Source organism: Lycorma delicatula, chromosome 11 (assembly GCF_047948215.1).
Source record: "Lycorma delicatula isolate Av1 chromosome 11, ASM4794821v1, whole genome shotgun sequence".
In the NCBI taxonomy this organism is placed as follows: Eukaryota; Metazoa; Arthropoda; class Insecta; order Hemiptera; family Fulgoridae; genus Lycorma; species Lycorma delicatula.
The window spans coordinates 30,385,634-30,399,022 of record NC_134465.1 but is presented as its reverse complement, the minus strand read 5'-3'; the positions used below and the strand labels follow the sequence as shown (position 1 = coordinate 30,399,022).

Here is a 13,389-nt window from a genome sequence, read left to right as displayed (position 1 = left end):
TCCGACAATTTTAGAATTCACAAGGACATTTCACCCCCCTCTTCAATTTCTCTATTATTTTCTTTTACCTACCTACCATACTGGAAGGTTAGGAGGGATATTTGTCCTTTCTCACAAATCCTCTCTCTTCCCTCTTTACCTCACTATCATCATTTTACTTTCTTCTTCTTCTTCTAGTAAACACCATACTACCAAGTCACTTGCTAAGTTTAAAATATACTGAGAGAGGTTCCCTAATTATAGTTTACTAGATCCCAGAGTAAAAGAAAAAAAAATGCTGAATACTAATTACTTAGGTTGATCCGTCTAAAACCTTAACCCCCTCAAACCCTAAAGCTTATTTTTAACAGCGCATTCTTGGCATTTTAAAATATTTTTTTCTGTGTATAAAAAAAAACTTCTTTTTTTTAGTGAAGTATTTTATTGTAGTTATGAAACAATGCAGTATATCTGTTACAAATACAATGTTATTTTTCATAATCATGCTTATTTTCATCAATAAATTTCTTGATATTTTCACGAAAAATCTCGGTTGATTTTAAAATGTAAAAGAGTTTGATTGTTATAAACTTGTTCCTAACGACTATTCAAGGAAAAATATGGTATTACTACAACAACATGGTGAGTGTATAGAGGGGAAATGAATTTTCTTTTGTATGAAAAGTACAAAAATACCCGAAAATATCGTTTACTTAAATTGGGGTTTCCTTGTATACAGGATGTTCTTTGTAGGTGAAGCCAAACTCTAGAAAATGATTCTACTTAACATACTGAAGAAAAAATGTCCGGTGAACATAGGTTCAAAAACGCATATTTTTCTCTGTCCGCCAGTTTGTTTTTTAAAAAATATTATTTTTCAAGAACAGTTGGAGATAACGCAATAAAATTTTGTATTTTATTTTAAACTAACATTTTTTAATAGGAAAAAATAACGATACTCTTCGTTGATGAATTTCAAAATGGCAGTTGTTTCAATATTTCAATCTTAAATATCTTAGGAATTATTAGATTTATCAAATTTTGTTGTATTATAAAAAATATGAGGCATTTTTTGTGAAAAAAAACAACACCTTTCGTAAAAATCCGACGTCAAATAACAGATTTATTGCAAAACGTAGATCTAAACCGATATGGCGGCCATTTTGTGTTTTGTATTATCGTGACTCACTTGATAACTAAATCAAATTTTATGATTAAACTTGCTAAAATTGGCAATTTTAATCAGAAACTACGATAATAAAGAAACAAGACGGCCGCTGTCTTATTTTTTTTCACTCGAGAACTCCAATCCTTCTTGAAAAATAATTTTTTTCTTAAAAAACACAAAATGAACACAGAGAAAAATATGCATTTTCGGACCTATGTTCACTTGATATTTTTTCTTCAGTACGTTAAGTAGAATCACGTTTTAGAGTTTGGCCTCACCTTTAAAAGACACTGTTATTAAGGTATTATTTGGATTTTTTGTAATTTGTAATTCTCTGTACACATATTTTTATTTATAGGCCTAGATATAAAATTGTGTAGCTAGAAAATTTCCAAAATTATTGATCATGGAAATTTATATACGCTATAATAGTATATCTGATGTTGCGCGTATCATAATTTGATGAAGATGTTTTAGTCGTTCTTGAGTTAGACTCAATTTAAAATCGAAAAATGTGAGCAGGGCATGTTAGAAGCGTGGTTCGTTTTGATGTTTGAAGTTAATATTTCTTTATCTCCGTTATCTATTGTTACCAATATTTTTCGGCGGATTCAGTTAGCGTTACTTTCTTTGAGGATCTAACTGGGTATATAATTGAGCTAGCCAAAAAAAAAGAAAATCAAATAACGAAAAGTCGGTATTCTTACGCAGGAACTGCGCAAGAATTTTCTTCACTGCCACTTTTTTTAAACAGTTCTTAGTAATAATACACAGTACGTTTATATAAATATCCAAAGCATCCATATTTACTGAATATCGTTTGAAAATATGAAATATTATATGTAAAATATTGCTTTACGCTTGACCTTGAATCAATATACATGGTACAAAATTCATTAAAACGTATTATTGAAAAATTATAATTTCAAAGAATTTTAATTATTAATCTTCTATGCATATTTTTAAAATCCGCAAAATCACAAATATTTTCATTTTAAAAATATTCTAACACATATCTGTCAGTTTTTTCTTCTTTTTTTTTGTGTTTTTTTAAATGCAGTTTTTGTAACGTATTTACCATTATAAATTTAATTTTAATAATTAGCAAAAACGTTTTAGTTTTTAAAACTATAACCATAAATAAAAGAATTCAATAATTTATTTTAGAAATATTTTCATAACCTGTTAAATATCATATTAATTTTAAATGGTAGTACAATTGTTAAATACGAAAATAGTTTTATAATAATCCAATTAAAGGTTAATGCAATTAAAATACAAAAAAATAATTGCCCACATTAATTCTATGACTTGTACACTTACATGTATTTTATAGAAAATAGACTTTAAAATTACTTAGACATATTCAGTTAAATGATAAAAACCAGAATACAGTCAAATTTACTAAGAAAGTTATAATGTAGCCAATATTAATACTTAATATTGCATTAATAACAAGATAAGATTAGAAAAGTCTAAAGTTCATACAATTAAATTCTCTGCAAATATACTTTGCATAAACTTTTACTGTTTACAGTGGAACTACCCTACTATTTATAAATGAATATAACTGTCACTTTCATTACTAACTCACCGAAAAACTTCCTTCATTCAATCGCTGTCCAAACTGGAATGCTTGACATACTCTTCCCTCGTTGCTGCCAAACACTTACTGATATCGACGTCACACAATTGCATAGAACGCGGGGCCTCGCAGCATTTCTTATTGTTATCTCGACTACAGTGAACACAGCCTTACAGAACTACTAGATTCTCTACTCCCTTAACTACTGACTGCTACCGCTGGTCCTGGCAGTATTTATATCCCCTGACCTGCAGAACCAGTACCCACTTCATTCTTTAATTGTTGAAGAAGAATAATTTCATCGTCCGCGCCTTTACGTTCTCCTATAAATTCCAATTCTGCTTCAGTAACCCTTCTCGTCGAATAAAAGGTGTTGGGGAGGCCATTTCCTGCACTACAAAAAACAGATTGTTAAACGGACCGAGTAGCCCGAGAGAAAAGTATCGCTTTTAGTTTTTTCTGGATTCCTTCCATTATTATTTTCTCATACTTTCATTTTAGTTATTAATTGGAAGAAATCCGTTACTCTGGTCCTGTTATAATATTATTCTTCGCATTATGAAACATTACGTCTATTTTTAAGAACCTTTTATCTTATCAAAAATTATTCAGAAAGGTTTTATGATAGATTTAGGATAGATATAATTTTTTCCAAGTATGATTAGAAAAAGAAAGTTTAAAAAATTTACTAAAGATTAAGTTATTTTTATTTTTATTTGCTTTAAATTTGCAAAATTAATTTTATTTTCCGATATGAAAAAAAATAAAAATCAGTAAAACAGCTATGTAACAATTTATCATTGCATTTGAAGTGATGCGTTACATCGTTCTATTTTGTGTTGTTAACCAGGTTTCATCTACCGATGTACGGCGTGTAGTATTCGCAATGTACAGATTATTCAACGAATTATACCGCTTAAATTTTTTTTTATATCTCGAGTCGTGTTTAAAATCAGTTTTTTAGGTAGAAACCAAAACAAATTTCATCACGATAAGCAAAAGTAAAGGAATTTTCTTGAAACACCTTAATTAAATACATTCAGAAAATATCTTTAGTAAATCAAAGATAGCATATGCAGTGATAAAGTCTACACAGCTAGGTACTAGAATCCATAAATATCGCTTAAATAAATGTTTATTTCAGTCGTGCATTTTTTCTTTTATAGGTTGGAGGCCGTTGGCCTTATCAATGGTATCAGTTGCGACAGCAATGCTTTGCAAAGAACAAGGAATTACAGTCACCGGTGTTTGTGCTGTTTATGAATTGTTCGTCGCACAGAAGGTAAGCTATTTTTTTATTAATGAGTAACTAATCTGTGTAGTTGTAATTTGATCATTTGTGTTTATATTTTTAGTATTATAAATTTATTATCTACAGACTCGTTTAAAAAATTATTTAAAATGTAATACTAAGTCATTTTGATTACTACAAAAAAATATTTTAAAAAAACAAAAAAAAATTACAAAAATATATTTGATTACATATAAAAGATTATTTTTTAAAAAAGCTTTTAATTAACTAATATTAATATTAACATTAATAAAAAAGGAAACAAATTAGAAAAACCCTCTAAAAAGTAAAAAATAAGAATTAAATCAAATTGAGAATTTAAAAAAAAAAATGTAATTTATTAATAAATATAAAAATGCTCTGAAAAGTAAAAAATAAATTATATAAATATCTAATAAATAAAATATAAATAAATGTAATAATTATTAAATTTTAAAATTAAAAGTAATGAAAATACTTGGTTAAATAAAAGCGTGGCGCAGTACCTCCACTAAGAATTAAGGTTGGTGACATTCTTATATTTCAGATGGAGACTGCGAAATATTTAGGTGTGTGGCTGGATCACCGTCGCTCCTTTACCGTGCATGTCCGGGAGACATCAGAGAAAGCAAGAGCGATGGTGACTGCCTTGAGTAGGTAGTTAGGAAATGTGGCCGTCCCTTGGGCCTCCAAGCGGGCGTTTTATGGTAATGTGAACAACTCGGTACTGTTATATGGAGTTGAGGTCTGGTCGCCGGCACTGAGGAGCGATACGAATAGACGCATCCTTGAGGGCGTGCAGAGGAGGATAGCTCTCCGCATTGTATCTGCGTACTCTTCTGTCTCCACTGATGCGGTGCTGCTTATTGCGGGGGTCCCCCCATTTCAGCAGCTTGCCGCCATCCGGATTGGGCTTCTCCATAGGGCTGGTAAGCCTGAGGTGCAAGATAGGATGTTCCAACTTTGGCAGGCTCGTTGGGATCATTCCTTCACCGGGCAGTGGACTCACCGCCTGATTCCGCAGGTGAAGCCATGGGTCAGACGTAGGTTTGGAGAGAATCTCCTATTGGTTGATCCAGTTCCTGTCTGGACACGGCGTGTTCCGGGTATATTTGAATGCACAATATATTTGTTTATCCTGCGGGGAGCTCGACACTCCGGAGCATGTCCGACCTGGGACAGGGAGCGCTTGGAATGTGAGTTGATTACTGGGCCACGTACGTTAGACAGTATAGTGGGCTGCATGCTGGCGAATGAGGTATAATTTCGTGTTTTCTTTGATAACATGGGTCCTAAGAGATGGATAGGGCTGCTAGGTCAATGAAGGGATGAGGGACAGCTCCCTGCTGAGCTGATATTCGTTTGTGCATGCACAGATGGGTAGCAGTGATGAGGCACGAGGACTCTCTCGTCCTCTTGTAGAAAGGACCGTAGTCCCGGTGAGAATGCTCCTTTGGGTGTTTTCGTTTGAGGCAAACAAGGCATAAAGACCGAGTCCCGGTTTCTAGTGTGGGGGAACGAGAACGACATAGTCGGGCCTGGTAACCCTACTCTGGGAGTTAGAGGCAGGCAATAATAGTTAAGATCCAGCCGGCTTATAAATGTACACTCCCCGGGATTGTCTTATGCTTCACTGTGGAATTCGATTCGGGGGAGAGGAAAAAATTAAGTATGTTAGCCGGCCTCTGTGGCGCGAGTGTTAGCGTCTCTACCTTTCATCCGGAGGTCCCGGGTTCGAATCCCAGTCAGACATGGCATTCTCACACACGCTACAAATCATTCATCTTATCCTCTGAAGCAATATCTAACGGCGGATCCAGAGGTAAGAAAAAAAAAGTATGTATGTTAATAAGTTATGAAGTATAGTATGCAAGAGAATTCTGTGTGATGTGTGTATGAATATATATTGTCACCTGAGGAAGCTAAGAGAATTCTAACTGAAACGTAGCGAATTTAATTTATGGTGCGGTTTGGAATCGAGGGCGGCTTAAATTAAGCAAATACGGTTGTAATAATAATAACTCAGAAGAATCTTACATTTATACAATATTTTATTTATACAATTCAGAAGAATCTTACTGAATTAAAATTATTACTTTATTTATTTGTAAGGAAGTATTTAACATTTGTAACATCTGTTTTCAAATAATTTATATGTTATAAAATAGGTAATTTTGCTTTAGTTAAACGATAATAATTAAAATAATATAGAAACAATAAATACTTGAAATTTAGTTAACACTATCTCCCTCCTATTAACACAACATTAGATGTTACGTGTTTACAAATGAAATTTAATGTTTGCTAAAGTTTACTTCTATACTGTAGTAGGACTTCATTTACTTTAAACCAACCGTATAAAAGGTCTTTTTGACCTTTATAATACTGTATCAGGTGTCCGTAATGATCCTGCCTTTATATACCATTTAAACATTAAACGTACCCTTATAGATTATTATTATCATTATCCTTTCATATCGTATTATTATTATTATTTTTAAGCTAAGATGAAATAATATAACGCGGCAAATAATTTTACTTAAAAATATATTTATTTATATAAATTCATTATAAATAAAATATTTATACAAAAAAGGCGTATCTTGAGCGTCTCATACAACCATGGTAAACTGTCCATTTTATTGATTTTGAGAGCAAGGAAAAATATTAAGTTTACCACTTGAATTTTTCATTTTATTAATATCTACTGAAGTTATTTGTATATTACAAATGTAAATACGGGTGATTCAAAAAGAACTTTACAACTTTAAAGCATATAAAAATTCATTAAAATGACTTACAGATTCGGTAATTTCATAGAAAAACACATCAAATCTTTCACGTAACATTCATTTTGGTTCAATATGGTTTCCATTTTTAACGTGATATACATACTACCTGAAATCGATTTCATTCCATACTGTAGGCAGCAAGTAGGGCGTTACCTCTGCAGCTGTGGCGTTAATTCGAAGTCTTTGCTCAACAGGATGAGTAGGCAAAGATGGTACATAAACCTGATTTTTAATGAAACTCCACAAGAAAAAATTTAACGGGTCAAATCTGGGGAGCGAGGTGGTCGTGAAATTGGATCTTCACGACCGATCCACTGACCTGGGAATAGAGTATCAAGAAAATCTTGGACTTCTAGACGGTAGTGAGGTGGTGCCCCGTCTTTTTGGTATTAATGGCGTCTATTTTGGTCATCATCTAATTTAGGAATTAGAAAATTTTTTCCGGATAAACTATACCACTTACGGTTGTCTCTTGAAAGAAGAACGAGCCGTATAGTATTTGTTTGCTTAAGGCACAATAAACATTCACCTGAGGGGGAGGGTTTTCGCTTCCCCATATTCGGCAGTTATGGGTGTTCACCTTGCCGCTAATGTGAAACCTTGACTTTATTACTAAAAATGTATCGTTGTCTGCAATTCTATCCATCATTTCTACACAAATTTCAACCGAGCAACTTTTTCGTCATCTGCAATATTGAACCACGGTTAGTTTGTACGGCTTCAAATGCAATCGTTTACGTAATACGCACAAAACAACCATTTGTGGAATACCAGTCTCATTTGATGCACGTCGAGTTGATTTCTTTGGACTACTTGCAAAGTTTTCTCTTAGTTGTTCTACAACAGCTTCAGGGACGCATAGGCGTCTTGGTGATTCTGTATGTTTAACAGAACATTCTTTCTCAACGAAGGTTTAGTGCCAAGAATATATTGTTTGCCCACCATCAACCGTACTCTTTACGAAAATTACGTTGAACTCCAGTTGCTGGCTCCAAATCGTAAAACCGAAACACACAGCAAGCACGGTCCGCGCCTGTAAATGTATTCATTTTTAACAACACTGGTGACAGCGCTGGTGGCCGTATTTGGTATTAATGAACTACGTGATTCAAAACTTGATATGTTTTGCTATGAATTAAAACCTTAACCGAATCTGGAAGTTTTCTCAATTAATTTTCATATGCTTTTGAAGTTATGAAGTCCTTTTTTAATCACCCGGTATATGAATATTTTATATTTTATTTTGATTTTGATAAAAAAAATATTTTTTTTTTTTATCTTGTTCCAGTTTTCTACCTTAAACGGTTTATTATAATAAGACAAACATAAAAATAATGTAATTCGCAATTTTTTACGGATTTCTACTTTTCGAAATAGGCTCTAACAAATGAAAGATTCATAGTTGTTTTAGGTTTGTTTCTAACTTCTGCAAGTTGAAATTTGGAATTTTTATACGAATTTAAAAAATAATCTATGCTCTATATATATATATATATATATATATATTAGATATTTCATAAATAATTCAATTTTTTCCAATTTTAATGGAAAATAAGTAGACATCGTGAAATTCTTTAAGTAGGCCTTTGAGTCGTTTTTTTTTTATTAACTCATAAAAATTTATTATTATTCAGAAACCTTATATTTACAATAAAGTCTGTATGTAGGTAGATTCAGTTATCATTTTTTATCTTAGTAAAATATATTATTTAAAATAGTGTCTATATTTTTAAGAATGACTCGTCGGAAATATGGAAAAAGCATTAAATTTCCCTCAAAAGTCGTCTTCGGAAATGTCACTATCCTAGAATTGAGGGTCATTATTAAAATTCTATATATTTTTCATCATTGTACTGCTCGCCGGTAGCTTTAAATAAAGCATGAATACATGATTTATATTCGGGATGCAACCTGCCAAAGGTAAATTCAGCAAAATATCCATTTAAATGGGGTTTTCTGTTGTAAAAAAAAAACCATTTTAAAGAATAATCACTTTCCGATATTACTAAAAAATTTACCTAATTCACAACCGTCACGTACAAAAACATTACTACATGACACCATTAACACACAGTAACTAACGATTCTGTGTATTGAACTTTGTACGATATCAGCAAATATAACCTAACGCTCGCTGACCTCGCCTAATAAACCTTGTCTTTCTTTTTCCTGTTTAGCCTCCGGTAATTACCTTTCAGTTAATACTTCAGAGGATGAATAAGGATGATATGTAAATGAAGTGTAGTCTTGTACAGTCTCACAGTTCGACCATTCGTAAAATGTTGTGGTCGCCTAATAAACTTAACCTCGGCCTATTAAACTGGCCGAATATTAGGGAATTGTCTACATTTCCTATCTTTAATAATATCTGTTTCTATCTCATGCCTGTAACCCTTTAATTTACTTATCTTAACATGAAATGTACATATCTTTATTCTTTTTTTTTAAATTATTTTTTACGCTTCTTTTTTTAATTGGTTTTTATTTTATTATAAAATTGTGGTTTATGTACTATTTTTACTTTTACTTTTATTTAAAATATGGCCGATAAAAAATTTGTCCATATAAATAATTACTGCAATAAACCACCTAAGCTAAAAAATTGCAAAATAATTTTAAAAAAATTTATATATATATATATATATATATATATATATATATATAATAGAATGACATAAACTGTAATTTATTATTATTAAAAAAATATCTGATGTGGACAACACGTGACTTTCTTGTACGCCTATTAAATTACATTGTACAGATTTTTTTAAAATAAAAGTACATAAAACTTTATTTCATTAAAAACTTCTGATATTTTTTCATATTTTTTTTTTTGAATTTTTTTATTATTCATTATTATTTATCATTAATTTTTTTTTTACAATGAGAGGTTAATAATTATTAATAGTAAATCAATATATTTAAATTAAAAAAGAAAAAATTTAAAGAAAAAAAAGGAGATGAAATCTGTCTGATTCGAATTGATATGCCTTCTCCTAAGATCCAAATATTTCATTAATTAAAATTTTATTTCGCTATAACTCTGGAATGAATGAAAATAAGTACCAGTTATGATATATCGTTGAAAATTTCTCAATGAGGACTTGTTATTACAGTTAAGAAAAAGACTAAAATTCAAATATTTTTTTGATTTTGAAGGCTTTTGGTCCAGTCGATAGCAATCAAAAGTGGAGGTGCACATCTAGATAGATATTACAACAGTCATAAATCCAAAATTTCAACATCCTATGGCCAATCGTTTTTGAGTTATGCGAGATGCATACGTATCTACGTACATAGGTCAAGGTAAAACTAGTCAAAATGGATTCAAGGATGGTTAAAATGGATATTTCCGTTGAAATCTGGAAACCGAAATTTTTCATGATCAACAATACTTCCTTTACTTCGTACAAGGAAGTAAAAACTGATGCTAAAGTTATATGTTTTTTAAATAAGCCTCTTTTAAAGAAAAATTAAATGTACATTGATAAAGTATTTTTCATAAAGCATAGTAGAACAGATTTACAAAACGTTGATTAAAATCAATTATGACTATATAACATGTTTTTTTTTTTTTTTTTTTTGTCTTCAGTCATTTGACTGGTTTGATGCAGCTCTCCAAGATTCCCTATCTAGTGCTAGTCGTTTCATTTCAGAATACCCTCTACATCCTACATCCCTAACAATTTGTTTTACATACTCCAAACGTGGCCTGCCTACACAATTTTTTCCTTCTACCTGTCCTTCTAATATTAAAGCGACTATTCCAGGATGCCTTAGTATGTGGCCTATAAGTCTGTCTCTTCTTTTAACTATACTTTTCCAAATGCTTCTTTCTTCATCTATTTGCCGCAATACCTCTTCATTTGTCACTTTATCCACCCATCTGATTTTTAACATTCTCCTATAGCACCGCATTTCAAAAGCTTCTAATCTTTTCTTCTCAGGTACTCCGATCGTCCAAGTTTCACTTCCATATAAAGCGACACTCTAAACATATATACTTTCAAAAATCTTTTCCTGACATTTAAATTAATTTTTGATGTAAAAAAATTATATTTCTGACTGAAGGCTCGTTTCGCTTGTGCTATTCGGCATTTTATATCGCTCCTGCTTCGTCCATCTTTAGTAATTCTACCTCCCAAATAACAAAATTCTTCTACCTCCATAATCTTTTCTCCACCTATTTTCACATTCAGTGGTCCATCTTTGTTATTTCTACTACATTTCATTACTTTTGTTTTGTTCTTGTTTATTTTCATGCGATAGTTCTTGCGTAGGACTTCATCTATGCCGTTCATTGTTTCTTCTAAATCCTTTTTACTCTCGGCTAGAATTACTATATCATCAGCAAATCGTAGCGTCTTTATCTTTTCACCTTGTACTGTTACTCCGAATCTAAATTGTTCTTTAATATCATTAACTGCTAGTTCTATGTAAAGATTAAAAAGTAACGGAGATAGGGAACATCCTTGTCGGACTCCCTTTCTTATTAGGGCTTCTTTTTTATGTTCTTCAATTGTTACTGTTGCTCTTTGGTTCCTGTACATGTTAGCAATTGTTCTTGTATCTCTGTATTTCAACCCTAATTTTTTTTAAATGCTGAACAATTTATTCCAGTCTACGTTATCGAATGCCATTTCTAGGTCTATAAACGCCAAGTATGTTGGTTTGTTTTTCTTTAATCTTCCTTCTACTATTAATCTGAGGCCTAAAATTGCTTCCCTTGTCCCTATACATTTCCTGAAACCAAATTGGTCTTCTCCTAACACTTCCTCCACTCTCCTCTCAATTCTTCTGTATAGAATTCTAGTTAAGATTTTTGATGCATGATTAGTTAAACTATTTGTTCTGTATTCTTCACATTTATCTGGCCCTGCTTTCTTTGGTATCATTACTATAACACTTTTTTTGAAGTCTGACGGAAATTCCCCTTTTTCATAAATATTACACACCAGTTTATATAATCTATCAATCGCTTCCTCACCTGCATTGCGCAGTAATTCTACAGGTATTCCGTCTATTCCAGGAGCCTTTCTGCCATTAAAATCTTTTAATGCTCTCTTAAATTCAGATCTCAGTATTATTTCTCCCATTTCATCCTCCTCAACTTCCTCTTCTTCCTCTATAACACCATTTTCTAATTCATTTCCTCCGTATAACTCTTCAATATATTCCACCCATCTATCGACTTTACCTTTCGTATTATGTATTGGTGTACCATCTTTGTTTAACACATTAGATTTTAATTTATGTACCCCAAAATTTTCCTTAACTTTCCTGTATGCTCCGTCTATTTTACCAATGTTCATTTCTCTTTCCATTCTGAACACTTTTCTTTAATCATATAACATAAATATTTGAAAAAATGAAACATTAAAATCTCGAAATTTTTTTTTATATTGCTAAATACCTAGAATTATCCTAAATAAAAGTGTTTTTATTTAAAATATGAAAAACGTTTTTAAAAATGCTAAATAATCGTGTAAAAAATTGTTATTGACAAAAAAAAAATCACGCTTAAATAAAACAATGAAAAAAGCTGGCAAAATATTTCATAACTATTACAGCTAAAAAAATAATACAAATTAAGAGTTAGAGCAAAAAAAACTATATATTTTTTTGAGGTGTAGAATGAAATTAAGAAAATGTTTTCAGAAAATATTCATATACATGTTACCGTGAAAGACCGAAGTTAAAGAATGTCACCATTTTCCGGTGAATGTCGACACATACCAAATATGTCGGTGAAAGACCGAAATATCTTCTTATTTATCGGTATATGTTGAAAAACAGAGATAAGCTCTGATGGGGATCGATAACCTATATATCGATGGGGATCGATAATTAGAAATTTAAACAAAAATTGCCCAATACCAATCTCTAAGATAATTAGTTTACTAGAAACCCTCACAAAAAAGCAAATTTTATGCTAAGCATAACCTACCCTTGCTAACCTCATCTAATTAACGTTAAATATACAAATTAAATAAAATATTCCCCAACATTAGAGGCGATTAATCAATTTCACAGCATTCATCATACACTGATGATGAATGATGAATAATGAATGAATGATGAATAAAAATATTTTTATAAAAAAAAAATGAACAAAGGACAAACCATCTGACCATTTATTTTTATCGTTATCGTTCACCCATGCGATTAAAATATTCTGTATATCCTGATTGGCCCTTTCAATTTATAAAATGGAGAAGACTTTTTTATAAATGCGGTGAATTTGATTAATCCCCTCCAGTGTTGGAGAATAACATGTATAGTTTTATATTTAACGTAAATTAAACGAGATTAGTTAGCGTAGTTTGTGTTTGGCTTAAATTTAAAATCCATTTTTTTTACCAGAGTTTCTCGTAATCGATTTACCTCAGAGATTGTATTGAGTTATTCTATTAATTTCGAATTGTAGTCTCGATCCCAAGAGAGCTTATCTATGCTTCTGACATATATCGGCGAAGGACTGAATAAGTAAATATTTCGGTCTTTCACTGACGTATTTGGTATGTATCAACATTCACCGGAGAATATCAAAATTTTCAAGATATCGCTCTTTTACGGTAACATATAGAAGTTGAGA

General features: G+C 31.4%; 1 protein-coding gene across 1 annotated transcript in view; it reads left to right on the top strand.

Moving 5' to 3' along the window:
• The window catches only part of LOC142332472 (protein O-mannosyl-transferase Tmtc3-like), a 465,936-nt gene that overhangs the window by 262,023 nt on the left and 190,524 nt on the right, over positions 1-13,389 (top strand). The window contains exon 6 of the mRNA XM_075378918.1: positions 3,899-4,014. Coding sequence (XP_075235033.1) covers positions 3,899-4,014 — 116 coding nt within the window. The remainder of the gene's footprint in view (positions 1-3,898; positions 4,015-13,389) is intronic.